This window comes from Caretta caretta, chromosome 25, assembly GCF_965140235.1.
Source record: "Caretta caretta isolate rCarCar2 chromosome 25, rCarCar1.hap1, whole genome shotgun sequence".
Classification (NCBI taxonomy): Eukaryota; Metazoa; Chordata; order Testudines; family Cheloniidae; genus Caretta; species Caretta caretta.
In genome coordinates this window covers 4951925-4968233 of record NC_134230.1, presented here as the reverse complement: position 1 = coordinate 4968233, position 16309 = coordinate 4951925, and the positions used below count along the sequence as shown (strand labels likewise).

Below are 16309 nucleotides of genomic sequence, written 5' to 3'. Positions count from 1 at the left end.
CTAGTTGTTTAAGAAATACTTATAAAATCCACCACCATAATTAGCAATGTGCACAACCCCAACAGAAAATCAGGAGCTGAATAGCTCCTGAGAGATAACATCCCCATTGGTCTCTCCAGGACACTTGCGATGCATTGGCTAGTGGAGAAGTGAAGCCTGCCCTGTCCTGATCATTCTTTACCTGCTTTGTGGATAAGTAGAGGATTTGAGTATTCAGAGCTGCCAATCTAACATCTTTTGCTAGCCCTGAATCCACAAATAATGTTGCTTACCCTGAGAGTGCTCAAAATCTTGAACACAATTGGTGTACCCTTCTCTTAACTAGATAGGTTAGTTTCTTTATCTCTTTTGGTTTTGTTCTACCTCACCCTTTTTTTGGCATGCCAGTGCCCCATTGCATTTTTACATGGCGTATTACACAGTGCACACTTTGCTCCATGTGAAGTCAAATGGTTTAATATTCAGATAAGGAGAATATTTTCCTCAGACTCTAAGATATTTTTAATGAGTTTTGTTTTGTTGCTTGTATGACCTTAGGTTTTTATTGTCTTAGGTATTTTCTGTTAGCAGTCTTGTTTCTTTCCATAAAGGCTAGAGCTAACGGTCTGCAGTCATGTGTGATTATCATCAGGGTTCTGCGAGATCTTTGCCAACGTGTACCAACATGGGGGGCACTTCCAGATTGGGTAAGAAGACCGAAGCCTTTTCTGTGACATCCTTCCTTTGATTGCTATCATGTAAGACGCTTCTTTTTAGCAACAGTGATGATTATCAGGGATATTGAAATGATGTAAAAGATAAGCTAAGCACACAAGTACAGTGGATACATAGGGCTGAATCTGTTGACGTCAGTGGTAAAGCCTGCTGACCTCAGTAGGTCCCAGAATATGGTCTACATTTACCCTCCCTTTTCTATAGACTAACAAGAAGACTGTTGCTCAGCAATAGGGAATCCATCCTCCATAGCCTCTTCACCAAAGCAAATGTATGTAGTTATTCAATTCCAGATCCTCTTACGGGGGTGGAGACTGTGACAGTTTAAAATAATTAGTGCATATCTGCAGTCATCTCAGATTTTCAACTTCATACTTGGCTATAACAAGTATGGTGCCTCAGCCCATGTCTGCAGGCCACATAAGCAGTATGATTTAGCTAGAGCACTGTGAGAAGAGGTCCCTTTCCTCAGAATGTGAACAGCAACATCAGCATGACTGTAGACACTCTATACAGAGTCAGATATGTGTATAACATACAAACTCCTAACACAGCTGAGCTCTAAATCCACTGTGCTGTTACGTGGGTTTACATGCTCCATGCAGACCTGGAACTCTCTTCTCTCACAAGGCTTCCAGGTGTCCTATTCATATTACGCATATCAAGACTCTGCAGAGAGTATGTCTATTTCAGAAAGTCTTAAACAACTGGGGAAGCTAGTTGGATTTTATTTATTGTAAACCATACAGTTCTACTTAGGAAACCTTCTGCCATACTAGCTACTGCATTAGTCTAACTTGTGGATTGCCTCAATAAATACTAAAAATATAATGTAGGAACACATTTTATCCCTCCGGTGTAATTGAACCCTGGTGTCAATTATGGTTTTGGTCTTGTTCATCGGTCTTTGTTGCCTTTTTGCTGCTGGTTTAGGAGCAGTTGAGGGACTTGCTCTCATTATATTTGGCTGAAGAAATGAACCTAACCTTTGGAGAGAGTCCCCACTGGTACTTGCTTGTACAATAGTCCCCTCTTTCTACCCCCTCCTCTTTCTGCACATGTTCTGTTAACCTGTGGTAGGGGGATGAATTGGCTTCTTGAGAGGGAAGCACATTTGCTTTCTTCACATTGCTACCCCTTCTTTTCCAGCTCTTACCGTGGCTGGAGGATTGTAAGTACCATGGGCCCAGAACTGTCTTACTGTGTGTGTATACTATGTCTAGTACAATGGGATCTTGATTGGGAACTTATAGTGCAACTGTAATGCTACTGATGGTGATTGGACAAAACTTTCTAATACAGTAGTAATAGAATCATATAAACATCATAGGAAAGCTGGATAAAAGGTGACAAGGGTTTCACTGGTAGATGCCTGTAGGTTTACAAAATAATTTAATAAACAAGTGATGATAAACTTGAACATTTTTAGAAAAGAGCCAATAAATAACAGGGCTATTATCAACTAATAAATGCCCAAAGAAACCATAGAGGAGCTGGTCTAAATGGTCCCATGTAGCATACAGTGGTCCAAATCCTTTGGTCAGTCCTAATTTTGCTCAGAAAGTGACCAGACTTCCGTAAGTCCTGTAGGTGCAGAATTCTATCATGTGACTTGCTAAAGAGAGTTTTTTTAGAAAGAAGTTAGTAGCCAACTCTGAACTGAGTTGTGAATTCTCTTAAGCTCAGCCTTGCAAAGTTCTATTTGTCCATTCTCTCACCCAAATAATTTTTGTTGACAAGCAAGTAAAATGTTTTCATTATTATTGTCATAGCACAAGTAGACAAGAAGGGTTTTTTGCAGGAGCTTAGATGTTCATGATGGTTTTACAAGGCTTCCTTAGCAGTATCTTGAGTCTCGTTTTAAAGAGCTAAAAAGCAAGACACAGTCCTAAGGAAAGGATTCTTTCCTTCGCAGAAGCTGCCAGCCTTTTGTGGAGGACACACCATTGCTTATATTTTTAAGAAATTGTATTTTAGCTTCATTTCCTCATTTTAAAAGTCAACCCTGATTTTGTCTTTCCTGCAGGCAATGGAACTTCTTGTAGAAAAGGCTTTAAGTAGTGCAACAAGTCCGCTAAGTCCTGGAGATGCCATGCGCCGAGTTCTTGAATGTGTAGCCACAGGAACACTCTTGATGGGTCAGTTGTAAACTTATATCTGTAATGTCACTCCACAAAATCTTTGAAACAGTGGATTGGGCCATCTGTATTGTCATCCCGCAGTACATGCTACATTTTGTGATCGTTTCCCACTGAACAGATGATAAAGTATGACTGTTGGAATAAACTGTCCACAGCACTGATTCTGGGACTCAGTTGTATGTGCCTTTTTGATTGATGGGAAGGAGTTGATTATTTTTTATTTTGAAGTGCTTAAAGAGATTCGGATAGTTTAGGCCGAACACTTGTGTGTGCATTAATAATATTGCTCTCATTAAAACTTTTAAGCAAGATTTTACAAAATATAAACCACAAGCACTTTAGCATTCTGTGCCAGTCCCTGAGAATGCAGAAATGAAACTGACTAGTGAGGTTTCCTTGTTCAAGTTGAGTGAAGTGCAAAAAAAGTAACCCATCATCATAACTAGTGAAAAGCAATGTCAGTGATACTGTAACTATGATGAAGTGATGCTGTAGCTCATGAAAGCTTATGCTCAAATAAATTTGTTAGTCTCTAAGGTACCACAAGAACTCCTTTTCTTTTTGTAACTAACACTGTACGTTTGGAAATTATTTACATGTGATTTTTTTTAAAAACATCTTTTTCTTAAACCCTGATCATAGTGAGTTTTAGAGTTGTGGTTTCTTCTTCCCCTTGCATTCAGATGGACCTGGGCTACAAGATCCCTGTGAGAAAGATGAAATGGATGCTCTAGAGACTATGACCAGTCAGGAACGAGAGGATATTACAGCCAGTGCACAGGTAGATAAGACAGTTATTTCTAATAGCACTGAGAAGGAAACTTCAGTAGAAGCATTCTGTAAAGAGAAGCATCTGGTATACATTGGTATTTGAGGTTACTGTATCCTTTCCAGTTAAGGTTTTGAAAACAGCTACAGCTCCCATAGTAAGGGACAACCTCTGGTTTGCAATTTTATGTGTTTGTGACCCCAAAAGCCATGTTAACAACTCTGTGACTCTGAAAGCTGCACCTAATTTACACGCTTCTTTAAAAATAAAGAAATACATCAATGTGAAAAATACTTCATATTGAAGAGTAAACTTGCCTTTAAAGAGAGTTAAGTCAGTTTCAGTATTGCATTTGCCTCCAAGTCTCCCTACCCATTTTTTAGTTGTATTTTCCTATTTTCAAAACGGTTTTCTCTCCTGTGTGGCTTGGAGGGATTAAGGGGTAAATACATAAAAAAAACAAGGGGAAACTGACTATAGGGAAAACCAGTGAAATGGACTAGAAAATACAGAATTGTCAAAAAGTAAACGTAATGAAAAAATTACAATTTTTCTCTAATCTTGTTAGCCATCTTTATGGTTAGTGTAATGGTAACAAGTGAAGTAAAAAAACATCAAATGTAAGTCCATGTGTTCCTTAAGTTAATGCTTTAAAAATGTGCACAACCATATTTCTTTATAATACTATTAATTTTCTTAATGAACAGTGTGGTGATAGTTCTTTACATCCACCAGCCTCAAAAGCTGCCAGTTTAATCAGATTTTATGTGAAGAGGCAAGCTGTGGGCTGCATTTTCTGCTCTCAATATCTAAAATCTGCTCCTGTTGGCCACGTCAGCAATGGTATGAGTATCAGTCAAAAATTCTTAGGATGTTGGCAGGCAATGTAATGCAATTTTAAAATTAAAAAAATCATCTTGCAAGCCAGCCACTACATGGTAGAAAAAATTAAAAATGCTTTTAGTGTATGTAATCTTGCCTGACATCTCCAGAGCAGTAGGCTGAAGTCAGATATTTGGTTTAGGAATTCACACTGATCTCTGCTTCTGAGCTAAGTATTGCCTGTGTGTAGAACAACCCTGGTAGGCTTACCAGTTAAATATTGAATTTTCACCTTTCTGGCTTGTATTAAACTCAAGACTTCAGATTAGATATTCCTATGTGGCCTCTGTATAGCATTTTCTACTTAGACCCCAGTGAATAATGAGAGTACCTAACAGAGATGTCTAGGACTAAAGGGTCGAGGGAGTTAGAATCACTTCTGTTGGTATAGCAGGCAGGAGATCATTCTAGGATGGATCAATGTGGGATGTGAGAAGACTGCTGCTATTTGTACTCTGTTTCTTCTGCCGAACAAAGAACAGTGGTTTCTAGCTCTTTGTGGGGCTTTGGGAACAGTCTTTTTAAGAGCTAGAAACTATTGTAAAGATTGCCATTGACTTCAGCAGGTTTTGGATCAGGACAAAAAATGTGAGGCCAGATTTTTCAGAGGAACTGACTAGCTCAGCTTTCCCGGATTTTAATTGAACGTATGAGCTCTCAGCAGCTGTGCAGTAAGGTCCTTTGTACTTTGTATCTGTACTTGGTATTTAGAACATGTTGTTGTTGTTGTTAGCTTTAAACTCCAGCCTGCAGTGTGTGACTATAAAGGCTGCTGTACGCAGAAGATACCATAGGCTATGTGGTATCAGCTGTGTCATGCCTACTACTGTCCTGTCAATGGTACCATCCTTAATGTTTCTTCTGCTTCCTCCTCTAGCATGCTTTAAGGATGCTAGCTTTCAGGCAGATACACAAAGTACTTGGAATGGACCCTTTGCCACCTCCTAAAAATAGACTTAATGCACGCAACAGAAAAAGGAGACGAGACACCAGTGAGACAGCTGAGGGCGAGGGCGACGGGAAGAAGCACAAAAAAGAGGAAGATGATGATGCCTAACCACTGTTGTAGCATTTGCTGAGATAATGTTCACATGACTTTAATTTTTTATATATAAATATGAGTTGCTGTTTAGTCTGACATTTGGCAATTTTAGTGTTTTTTCCCTTGAAATAACGTACTGTAGATTTGTTTTAAATTGTGCTTAAATCATTACATAAATTGCATCATTCCGTAAGAGTAAAGTTGATTATGGCAACAGTCCCTCTCCCTCTATTACGTCCCCTTCCTGTGCGCCCATCCCCCCGTCCTCCCCCCAGAAGAAACCCTCCCCACAGCAACATAGATAGATTGAGACAGGCACTTTTTTTAAACTCTGGTATTTCTCTTAAGCTTTAAATATGTCCCATGACATGTAAAGGAAAACACACATTTATTGGGTTTGTATCTTTAAAAAGTGTGTCCGTGTTCACTTTAGCTGTCCAGCCTGAAATGGGAGGCAGTTTCTAGCTGGATCTGGAGTGTCTGTCTGAAATTGACCAGTTTGATTTGATTTTTTTTTTTTTTTCTTTTGGAAGGGGATCTTGCACTTTGTGCGCTCCCACTTTGGGGCAGTGAAGTGGGTGCTGCATTGTAAAGAGGTACATAAGCTGCTTGCTCAGAGCCATTTTTGGCAAATCAGCCAACTTATAAATGACAGTTGGCAGTAGAAATGACAGAGTCTGCAATGTTTAATTCCCTTGGATTTATAGTTCTCCATTAGACACCTCACAGTGTAGTTAAAAACACCCCTGTAAAACATGCTGTCTAAAAAAGAGGGGGAAAAACTGGAACGGTTTCTCCTGTTTGGTATTGTAGTTTGCAACTTTGCATAGTTTTTCTCTTCCGGGAAAGCAAAAAATATGTGCCCGTCGAGGTGACGCTATGAGTAGGGGTAAGTGCTACTCTGAACAGTCTGAAGTGGTGGTGCTAAGAATAGGGCCAGCGTGCTAACTTTCTAATACCTGTTACATGACAGTATACTCACTAACCACAGAGATTCTCTGCATACCAATGAGTGCCTTCCAAAGAGAGGTGGCCAGGACTCACACAGGGAAAAGCTGCTGCCTTTTTTTTTTTTTTAATCTGCACAGTTTAACATTTAGTCCATTTTTAAAGCCAGGCATTTCTCAGCAGCACCTCTCGGAAATAGAAAATTTCAGGCTTTGATAGCTCTGTTTGTTTGGGTTACCATTCCGTAAAATCTTCTGATGCTGAGCAAAGGAAGGGTGTCCTAGCTGCACTGACAGAAACGGGGGTGAAGGGCTTGATCTCAGCACTTAGTGTATAGCCAGCAAGCCCATCTGGGAAAGCTGATAGCCTAGCATTGGGCAGCCAGTAGTGATTGGATCAACCTGTTTCTATGTGGAGGGTTTCTCAATTGGTTGCCCAATGGCATTTTTTTTCTTTTAAAGAACTTTTATTTTGACAACGTTGTGTTCTAGGGTCACTTGACACAGTTCATTTGGTTATTTTATGTGTGTTTAAAGGACGGCCTGTAATGTGGCTTTAATATTTGAATGTCTTTGTAGTGCTACCTGGAAAAAAGGAGAAAAATGAAAAAAATAAAATAAAGGAGTTATGCTTCCATTTACTATCTAATGTCTAGTATTTAACCAATGAATCCCACTAGCACAGTGGTCCCCAAACTTTTCAGGGTCGCACCCCCCTTACCCCATCAACCTTCCATAGCTCCCAGCGTGGGGGTGGGAAGGACAGATAAAGGGGCCACAGGTAGGGGTATATCTAGGCAGGGAGTGGGGCCAGGAACAGAGCCATGGCGAGGGGCCGAGGCTGAGGGCAGGGGTGGAGCCACAGCCTAGGCCATGGTGGGGGCCTGCAGCTGAGCCCACGGCCCCATGCAGTTCCACTCTTGTCCCCATACTTGGCCCTGGGTCGGGAGCGGAGCTGCGGTGGGGGCCAGCAACTGGGGGTGGGGTTGAGCCGGGTGGCACGCACTCCCTCCCTAGGGAGGCTGGCCCAGGCCCCGCCGCAGCCTCCCAAAATGTTCCAGCGCCCCCCACAATTTGGGGAACTCTGGACTAGCAAGTGATCACAAGTCAGGTAGCTGATTGAATGGATGGTGATTATCCCAAACTCTCAGCACTTCAACTTCACACCCAGATCCTCATTTAAACCTTTTTTTATAAACTCCATTAATACTTTGGTTTGGGTTTTCTAACGTTATTCAGCATTTTTAATCTCAACAGCAAATTCTTGGATTATCTTTTTAACGAAAAATACTTGTTCTATTCACCATTAAATAGAACTCAGCCGTGCTTCCCGTTACAAGCACATTAAATTGCTTTTCTCCTTGAACCCCTGGGGAGAAGACCAAAACCCTTTTGTATCTGTATCTCAAATTGGAGTGAATTTCTTCCCAAGAAAAGGGGTCAATTGGAACTGTAAACAAAGATTTAGGTTTATATTTGTGAAAATGGATGGATTGGCTGCAGTTGAGGATGAATTCCTTAGGACAGCAATTCTCAGCTCAGGTCCTGAGCACCAAGAAATCACAAACAAGACAGTATGGTGAGCTGAGAGTCTTGAGAGGACTAGAATTATTGCATTGCATGCCAAGGTGCTACAGAAATGCTCTATGGAGGTTATAAGGCAGTTCAGGGAACAGTAACGAATATAGAAAAATTTCTCTCTGTGCATAGACGTTCTGTGGCCTGGTTGGGGCTCTTTGAGTTACATTTGCATTCTCCTCTTTAGGCAGTTGTGACCCATCAGCGTTGTTTTGCTAGCGGATTGGCATATCCTATGAAAGCTGAAGGTTTCCTTTGGTAACCTCCTAGCTCAGGGCATGGTGTTAGTGAGGAAATGATTTTTTGCAAATTAGTTCATGTTTATATGCTGGCTTAAGATAAGAGTGTAGGGAGAAGCAGGAGAAGAGCTTCAAATTCTAAACACTGAAAGCAGATCAATGTGATCCAAGATGGTCAGCAGGTATGACACATCATCTGAGACAGCACCACACCCTAAAACTAGTGTGTCCTGAGAAACTAGCCCTTGCTAATTTAGAGTTTATATATGCCATTTTTAGCTTATATTTGATTCAAGGCCTTCTCAGTTTACGGAAGAAGATTTCACTGGCACTGTTGAAATCCACATTAGGTTATTATTTAGATTGCATTAAATGAACTTCTTTGCGTTCTATGTACAATCTTGAGAGTTGTGCCAGGTAACAGAATATTCCAGAATGATTAATGTACAATAATGTGGGTTTTGTTTTTAAGTTATTCCTTATTTCCCATAAATTGGCTGTTGTTCTTTCCATAGATGATGCTGATCCTGTGTTCTGAAGATTCTCCCATGCACCCCTGCCTTGGAAAATGGAAAAATAAAAGCTTGAAACTCTCCAACGTTTCAAATAAGAACGTAATGCTGTTCTGTAAATGGGTGCTGCACAGAACCATTTTTGGGTACAGTGATACGTCCTTTTCTGAGTTTTATCTTTTTGATCTTTTCAAAATAAATATATTTAAAAGGACAGATAAGAACTTTTTGTGCAGGTTGCTAAATAAATGCATTGTTTTTTTAACCAAAGCTGTGCTGCTTGCCTCAGATTTGCAGTGTGGGTAGCAACTAATGTGCACTCGCTCATTTGTACTGCAGAATCTCCGTAACTTGTCAGTAAAACCCTGATTCCGCCGTGTGTTGTCTTCCATCATGTTGTGAGCACTGTCTGTTCCTACTGCCATCAGTGGGAGTTGAGGGTGTGCAGGACCCCTTGTCTGGATCAGCCCCTAAAAGAGGACATGACAGTTTATCATCCAGTTTGAAATAATAATAAAAGAGAATAGGAAGTAAAAGCCACGAGTGTGGATACAGCGATCCCAAACTTGAAAATCAAGTTGCCAGAGCCATAAAGCAGAAAGGAGCATAACTGCAGTGATCCCATCACAATTTGAGGTAGTGAGCTCACATGGCGACAAGGAAGGTGGGGAACAAGTACGGAGCTAGCAGCAGAACCTGAAAAGGCAAATACCAGTTCCAGCACATCCTCGTGAAAGTGCTTTTGGATTCGGGGGGTAAGGTGAAGCGATCACAACACATGCAAACTCAATATTATGGTGGTGAAGGCAAGATATGTGCCTAAAGCTAACAGCTGCCAAACAAACTGTTCCTGGAGATGATAAACTGGCTGGCAGCCTTCCAAACCTCTCTCGCAGTTGTCACTTGAGTGTGGGGAGGTTTCCGCGATCCCATGCAAGCCTCACTTTTTCATTGGAGTATAAATTCACCTGAAAATATGTGCTTTAAGACATCTACAATAGGCTTATTTCTCTCAAAAATTTCCTTCCGTTGCGATGATATTTCACTTCTCCAGTGCTAACGTGTGTGGGAACACTCGCATAGCACTGATGCATACCAGCATTTTAAGCCCCGTGTCTCTCAGATCTGCTCTGAGTGAAGAGTTGAGGGAGTGTGGTCCATAAAACTCTAGCCGCTGCCTGGAGACTTGTCCATGCTAATGTTTGTGTAGCTACAAACGTCACTGAAGCCGAATTGGTGGCAACATTGGTAGGAAATTTTTAGTTTAAAAAACAAAACAACCCCCCCCCCCTCAAGTTTAGATACCTTATTTTAAGTTTCCTATGTTTTTTTTTTCATTGTGTCCCTCAACTTGATTTTTGTCCAACGTTTGGGTCTAGTTAGTTGCAAAAGAGAAATGATTACAGCTTGTGAAACAATGAATCTGCTTCTCTAGAGTGGATAGGGGAAATAGTAGTCACCTGCCTAACTGACCTGGCCCCGTTGCTACTTGAGAACACACAAACTTGCAGAGTCTCCTGAGGAAGTGCCCCATGTTTAAAGTCTTTGTGACTGTTGTCAAGTTGTGGGCTTGGATTCCTATCTGGTTTCAGGAGTTCTGACATTTTGAGTACAGTTTAAGTCAGGTGCGTGGGCAGAGGGACTGTGTGGACTTGGCTGATGTTGATCAAAAGTCAAATGGCTGAGAGCCAAGTCACCGTTTTGGAACGAGAGTATCTCCTTGGTACAGAAACCTTATGGGTATTTAACAATATAATCAGGTTGAGACATCCTTTGGGCATGTCTTGCCGCACTCCACCCATCATCACATTTTCCTTCCACAGTTCCTTGCAGGGCTCTGAGTCTTTGCTTCCCATTGTAGCTCTCCTTCTGTGGTCCCACTGAGAATTCCTTATTCATGAATGCTCTGCTGCTGCCGGAATCTCCCCTTCTGCTCTAAGGGCTTGTCTACGCTACAAGTTAAGTAGACATAAGGCAGCTTACGTCGACCTACCAGTAGAGGTGTACACGCTGCAATGTTCCTCCCGCCAGTTTAACTCTCCTGCCACACCGACATATGAAAACCACCTCAATGAGAGGCATAGCTGTTAGGGTGACATAGAGTGATGCAGTGTTGATGTAAACATGGCATTGCTTATGTTGTCCTAAGTGGTCTCCAGGAGGTGTCCCACAATGCCCAGCATGACTGCTCTGGTCACCGGTTTGAACTCTGCTGCCCTGCAGCCACGTACACAGGCATATGCCCCTTCCCTTTTAAAGCCCTGGAAGTTTTTGAAATTGATCTTCCAGTTTGCTCGGCATGGAGAGCTCACATAGAACCTGTCAAACTGACCATGCTGGCTTCCCGCAGCAAACACTCCCCTGCCTGGAGTACACAGGACAGGGTGGATCTGCTGGTCTGTGGGGAGAGGAGGCTGTGCAGTCACCACTCCGCTCTAGCCGCAGGAACTTGGATGCCTATGGGGAAATTTGATAGTGGCATGGAGGAGAAGGGATAAAATAGGGACACGCAGTAGTGCTGGGCAAAAAATCAAGGAGCTGAGGCAGGCATCCCAGAAGGCAAGGGAGGCCAATAGTTGCTCTGATGCAGCACCAAACGTATGCAGTTTCTACAAGAAGATGCGTGTCATCCGTGGGGGCAGCCCCACCTCCACTGCCAAGAGCCCTGTGGATACTTTGGAGGGCTTGAGACAGTGGCCGGTGCTGTGAACCTCAAGGACAGCGTAGTGCATGAGGAGTGGAGTCAGAGGAAGATAGGGGACAGGGACATCCAGCGGTGTGGCAAGTCAGGCCTTTTTTTTTTTTTAACTCCAGAGGGGTCTAGCCAGTCCCAGCACTCCAGTTCTGACATGCCTGATGTAGGAGAGAGAAGCTCCAGAAATTAGTTCTCGTGCTTCAATATTGCAGGGAGACGTGGCAATGTTCTGCTTTTTAATTGGGGTAGAAGAGGGATTGAAAAAACCGGTACAGTTTATATGTTTCTCATTCCTCTCTGCATCTAGACGCAGAGGAGTCCCTGTGGAAAAAGTTTGTTTATGCACACTGGGATATCCCGGGAATCCTCCATAGAGATCTCTAGGAAACTTCCCTGGAGGTAATCAGCAATCCTCTGCCCAAGGTTTCTTGGGAGGGCTGCCCTGTTTCTTCCACCGTGGTAAGAAACTTTCCTGCACCAATTGGCAATTACTTCTGCAGGCACCATAGCAGCATATAGGGGACCCAGTCTGCAGCCATATGCCTGCAGGAGCCACACCCTTGCATCCTCAGTTACCCTCAGGAGTGAGATATCAGCTGTTATTACCCCCCACCTGTGAAAACGGTGCCAGTATTCAGAACAGTAGCCCTACATGTTTGCAGTGATACCCCACTGAACCCGACCCACCCCCCTCCCCCATACTACGGTGCAAGAAAACAGTGCCTGGTTCAATACATTACAGAAACACGCATTACTGTGGCTCATTGTCAAAATTCTCCTTTAAAGCCTCCCTGATCTGAATAGCTCCTGTTGAGCTCCTCCAACAGCCCTAGTATCTAGCTGCTCAAAAGCAGCAGCCAGTCAATCCACCTCAATGCTCCACCCCTGGGGAAACTTCTCCCACTTAGCATCACAAATGTTATGCAGAGCACAGCAGGCTGCTATGACCATGGGAATATTTTCCTCACTGAGGTCTAGTCTGCCAAAGAGGCAGCAGAAATGTCCCCTTTAAGAAGCCAAAGGCAGCTTCAACAGTCATTCTGCGCCTGTTGTTGAAGTGCTCCTTACTGCATTCAAGGTTGCCAGTGTATGACTTCATGAGCCAAGGGAGCAAGGGATAGGCTGGGTCTTCCAAGGTCACTACTGCATTTCTACATCCCCATGGAAATTTTCTGGTCAGGAAAAAAAGTCCCTATTTGCAGCTTTCTGTACAGGCCAGTGTTCCTCAAGATGAAAGTGTCCTGCACCTTCTCTGACCAGCCTGTGTTGATGTCCATGAAATGACCCCAGTGATCTACCAGTGTGTGCAATACCATGGAAAAGTAGCCCTTTCTGCTGATGTACTCCTTCACAAGATGGTCTGGGGCCAAAATCAGGATATGTGTGCCATCTATCGCCCTGCTGCAGTTAGGGAATCCCACTGCCACAAAACCATCCACTATTTCAAGCACATTGCCTGCCGTCACAGGCCTTCCTAGCAGAAGGCGATTAATGCCCCTGCACACTTGCATAACTGCAACCCTCATGGTGGACATCCCCACTCCAAACTGATTCACAACTGATCGGTAGCAGGCTGGCGTTGTCCACTTCTACCCAGTGGTCGCCACTCGCTTCTCCACAATTAGGGCAGCTCTTATTTTAGTGTCCTCGCGCCAGAGGGCGGGGCAAGCTCCACACACAATTCCAGGAAGTGGCTTTGCAGATCCGAAAGTTCTGCAGTCACTGCTCGTCATCCCAGACCCGCATAACGATGTGATCCCACCATTCAATACCGGACACCTACTGACCGCTGTTCCTACCTGCATGCCTCCAGCTTTCATCCCGACCACGCCACACGATCCATCGTCTACAGCCAAGCTCTGCGACACAACCACATTTGCTCCAACCCCTCAGACAGAGACAAACACCTACAAGATCTCTGTCAAGTTTTCTTACAACTACAATACCCACCTGCTGAAGTAAAGAAACAGATTGATAGAGCCAGAAGAGTTCCCAGAAGTCACCTACTACGGGACAGGCCCAACAAAGATAATAACAGAACGTCACTAGCCGTCACCTTCAGCCCCCAACTAAAACCCCTCCAACGCATTATCAAGGATCTACAACCTGTCCTGAAGGATGACCCATCACTCTCAGAAATCTTGGGAGACAGGCCAGTCCTTGCCTACAGACAGCCCCCCAACCGGAAGCAAATACTCACCAGCAACCACACAACAGAACCACTAACCCAGGGACCTATCCTTGCAACAAAGCCCGTTGCCAACTATGCCCATATATCTATTCAGGGGACACCATCATAGGGCCTAATAACATCAGCCACACTATCAGAGGCTCGTTCACCTGCACATCCACCAATGTGATACATGCCACCAGGTGCCAGCAATGCCCCTCTGCCATATACATTGGGCAAACTGGACAGTCTCTACGTAAAAGAATAAATGGACACAAATCAGACGTCAAGAATTATAACATTCATAAACCAGTCGGAGAACACTTCAATCTCTCTGGTCACTCGATTTCTGATCTCAAAGTGAGTATCCTTCAACAAAAAAACTTTGAAAACAGACACCAAGGAGAGACTGCTGAATTGGAATTAATTTGCAAATTGGATACAATTAACTTAGGCTTGAATAGAGACTGGGAGTGGTTGAGTCATTATACTAAGTGAAACTATTTCCCCTTGTTTATTCCTCTCCCCCCCCCCCCCAGACGTTCTTGTTAACTCCTGGAAATGTGCTGGAAATGGCCCACCTTGATTATCACTTCAAAAGGTTTTCTCTCCCCCCACCCCACTCTCCTGCTGGTAATAGCTCATCTTAAGTGATCACTCTCCTTACAATGTATATTTTTTCATGGTCTGTGTGTATTTATAAAATCTCCCCACTGTATTTTCCACTTTATGCATCCGATGAAGTGAGCTGTAGCTCACAAAAGCTTATGCTCAAATAAATTGGTTAGTCTCTAAGGTGCCACAAGTACTCCTTTTCTTTTTGCGAATACAGACTAACACGGCTGCTACTCTGAAATCTGTCATCACTCAATGCTAGTTTCTCGCACCCAGAACCAATAGTCCTGGTGCAGTTGCTCTGTGAATGCAAAAATCAACCTTGAATTGTTTCTGTCCATGGCACACAGCAGGGCAGACACCACTGGGTCATCGTCAGATTCCCAACTCATGAAATACTGCATATTGTGTTCAGAGCGCTCATCAGAGGACTGGAGAGCAGGCAGATCCATGCTTTCTGATAGAGATGGCAGGTGCACAGTTTACAGGGTCCGTTGAAAAGCAGCACGAAATGTACTAGGAAGCCCATGGAATGATGGGACAGAGAAAACTGCATCATGGGATGCTCAGCCTGCCCATAGGAGGCATTGCAAATCCTTCCCAGAACACCCAGTGGCAGATGGCCATGAGTTGCACATTGGGATTGCTACCCACAGTTCACTGGTCTCTCTGTTGATGCAAGAACACCTACTGTGGACATGCTCTGCTGACACAAGGTTTAATTGCAGCAGTGGATGAAGGTCAATTTAACTTTGTAGTGTAGACATAACTGTTCCCACTTCTCCCACTGAACCACACCTTCATCAGTGCATTGCAGAGTGATTAATACAGACATCCACTCCTTGTGGCCTCATGTTGACTCTGTAAGTATCTATCTTTAGTGTCTGTTTAAATTGCTTATCACCTTTGAAAGTGGATTAAAATAATTCAGAATAAGGCACTCTTATTCCAGAATAAGTGTGACCACATATGGAGTTAATCAGGCATAGCTAATCCACTTTAAATTCACAGCCTACCTTATTCCAGATTAATTTTTGTGTGCAAATAAATCCTTAGGGTCAGCTTTTTAAAGATAGTTAGACATTGCAGTGCTCACCCTCACTGATTTAGGAGATTAAATTTCATTTACAAATGTAATTTAGTCACTCAGGAGCCAAAATCTCATTGAAGCCAATGGGAGGCTTTTCACTGGCTGTAGTGGGAGATAGGTAAGGTCACAGAGTAGGGCTGCACAACTCTTTCTCTGATACGTCCTTTTCATTGGCTCCTTTGGGCCATAACTGCATCTACAGACTGGCTTGGGCATGTCAACATTTTCAAGCTTTCTCCATTCTGTGAGGCTTGGAGAATTTTTAAAAATTCACTCCCACAAAATACGCACTGGGGAATGCTCTGGTTCTCTTCTCCATGACCTTGGCCACCTTTCTCATAAATCCCCTCCTGCACAGACTTTGAAGCAGCTGTTCACCTACTGATGAGGGCATACCAGGCAAAGCTCCTGGTTCAGATGCTGGACAGGAGCTCTGGGTTCCATTCCCAGCACCTCGACTGACTTTCTGGGCAGCATTGGGCAAGTTGCTTAGTCTTTCTCTGCCTCAGTTTCCCACCCGTGAAAGGAGGATAATAGCTCTGCCTTTCTCCCCCACCTTTTGTCTACTCAGAGCAAGGACTATCTCTTGCTGCCTTAACACAATGCCCGGTGCAGTGGAGCCCTGAGCTCAATTGCAATTTCCTGATGCTGTTGCAACCACAGATAAGTGCTAAAGTCATTAAAGCTCCCGAGCAATGAATCCCGTGATGAACGAGAGTGGGGTGGCAGGGGTCTGAAGAGCATTGGCATGGTGGTGTCCAAGCCCTAACTAAATCCGAGGGTTTGGATGTATGTGGCATTGGCCTATTAACTGGAGAGTTTTGCTTCTTCTGAGATCTGGGAAACGGCTTCCTTACCCCTTTTCTTCACTGCAACTGTCTTGTAATGAAAAGGCTGCTAAAAACCTGCCCTGCG

General features: G+C 43.4%; 1 protein-coding gene across 3 annotated transcripts in view; it reads left to right on the top strand.

Annotated features, from left to right (window-relative positions):
* The window catches only part of LOC125627219 (zinc finger RNA-binding protein), a 91944-nt gene extending 82729 nt beyond the window's left edge, over positions 1-9215 (top strand). Inside the window, exons 16-19 of one of the 3 annotated variants that reach the window (XM_048831111.2) lie at positions 591-686; positions 2741-2852; positions 3539-3636; positions 8828-9215. In XM_048831111.2, coding sequence (XP_048687068.1) covers positions 591-686; positions 2741-2852; positions 3539-3636; positions 8828-9130 — 609 coding nt within the window. In that variant the 3' untranslated portion in view covers positions 9131-9215. Of the gene's footprint in view, positions 1-590; positions 738-2740; positions 2853-3538; positions 3637-5383; positions 7133-8827 lie in introns of those variants that run through there. The other 2 variants (XM_048831113.2, XM_048831114.2) reach the window with 2 other exon arrangements.
* The last annotated feature ends 7094 nt before the right edge of the window (positions 9216-16309 follow it).